Source organism: Cyprinodon variegatus, unplaced genomic scaffold, assembly GCF_000732505.1.
Source record: "Cyprinodon variegatus isolate N-32 unplaced genomic scaffold, C_variegatus-1.0 Scaffold681, whole genome shotgun sequence".
Lineage (NCBI taxonomy): Eukaryota > Metazoa > Chordata > Actinopteri > Cyprinodontiformes > Cyprinodontidae > Cyprinodon > Cyprinodon variegatus.
Window position 1 is genome coordinate 139,299 of NW_015151134.1, and position 843 is coordinate 140,141.

Below are 843 nucleotides of genomic sequence, written 5' to 3' on the forward strand. Positions count from 1 at the left end.
TTTTTTTTTTTTTTTTTTTTTTGTAGGCTCCATTTCTCTTTTCACAATAAAATTCAAATTGGTTTGATTTATAATGTATTCTAATAATGTGAGGCATTGGATTTTAAGCTTCAATAAGCTTTCAGCATTTAGCAACAAAAAAAAAACATTCCTGTGTGTGTTGAATATCTGTTTTTGAAGTAAATTTCAGATTATGCACCTGTTGTTACTTTCTATTTTTTAACTAAGTGTTGTAAGCCAGCTGATAAGTCATCAGTTAACTTTAGTCTGTGACAGCAGCAGAGCATCTGTCAACATCTCTGGCCTACTAACAGGCTACAAACACACCCAGAAACTAGCCTCTGCTTTCATCTGGTGGTTTCACCATCTACCTTGGCGTTTCTACTAACCTGCTGTGATCGTATTTGCTGTTCCAGTTTCCTGTAGTCGTTCTCCCAAACTGCGGCATGAAGGGGAAACTTCCCTCGGATGTCTTCGCTAATGCTAGCCGTGGACATCTTCCTCTTTCTGGAGCCTTTCACTGCTGTAAGCCTGTGATTATTTCATCCATTAACCAAGCAGCGGTGGTGGCTACACGCTAATTAAAGGAAAATATGCGCCGTAACTCCATCGCTCTACCGCTGACAGCAAGAATAATAATAACACCCAGTCAAGTGTCCAACTTCTGCCCCCAAGCCTTCCTCTAAATAAAACTTTTGAACAAGGAAGTGCCCTGAGCAGTACCCACTACCAGCAGCAGGGGGGCCCTACACAGAGAAACAGCCACAATGCTAACTATATCAAACAAATCAAGCTTCACAGTTGCTTGCTTTACATTTTAAATTTCCTGGTTCGTCTAAATAT

General features: G+C 40.2%; 1 protein-coding gene across 2 annotated transcripts in view; it reads right to left on the bottom strand.

Annotated features, from left to right (window-relative positions):
- ankrd13a (ankyrin repeat domain 13A) overlaps positions 1–843 on the bottom strand; it is an 11,401-nt gene extending 10,558 nt beyond the window's left edge. The window contains exon 1 of one of the 2 annotated variants that reach the window (XM_015394366.1): positions 390–843. In XM_015394366.1, coding sequence (XP_015249852.1) covers positions 390–497 — 108 coding nt within the window. In that variant the 5' untranslated portion in view covers positions 498–843. The remainder of the gene's footprint in view (positions 1–389) is intronic. The other variant, XM_015394365.1, reaches the window with a different exon arrangement.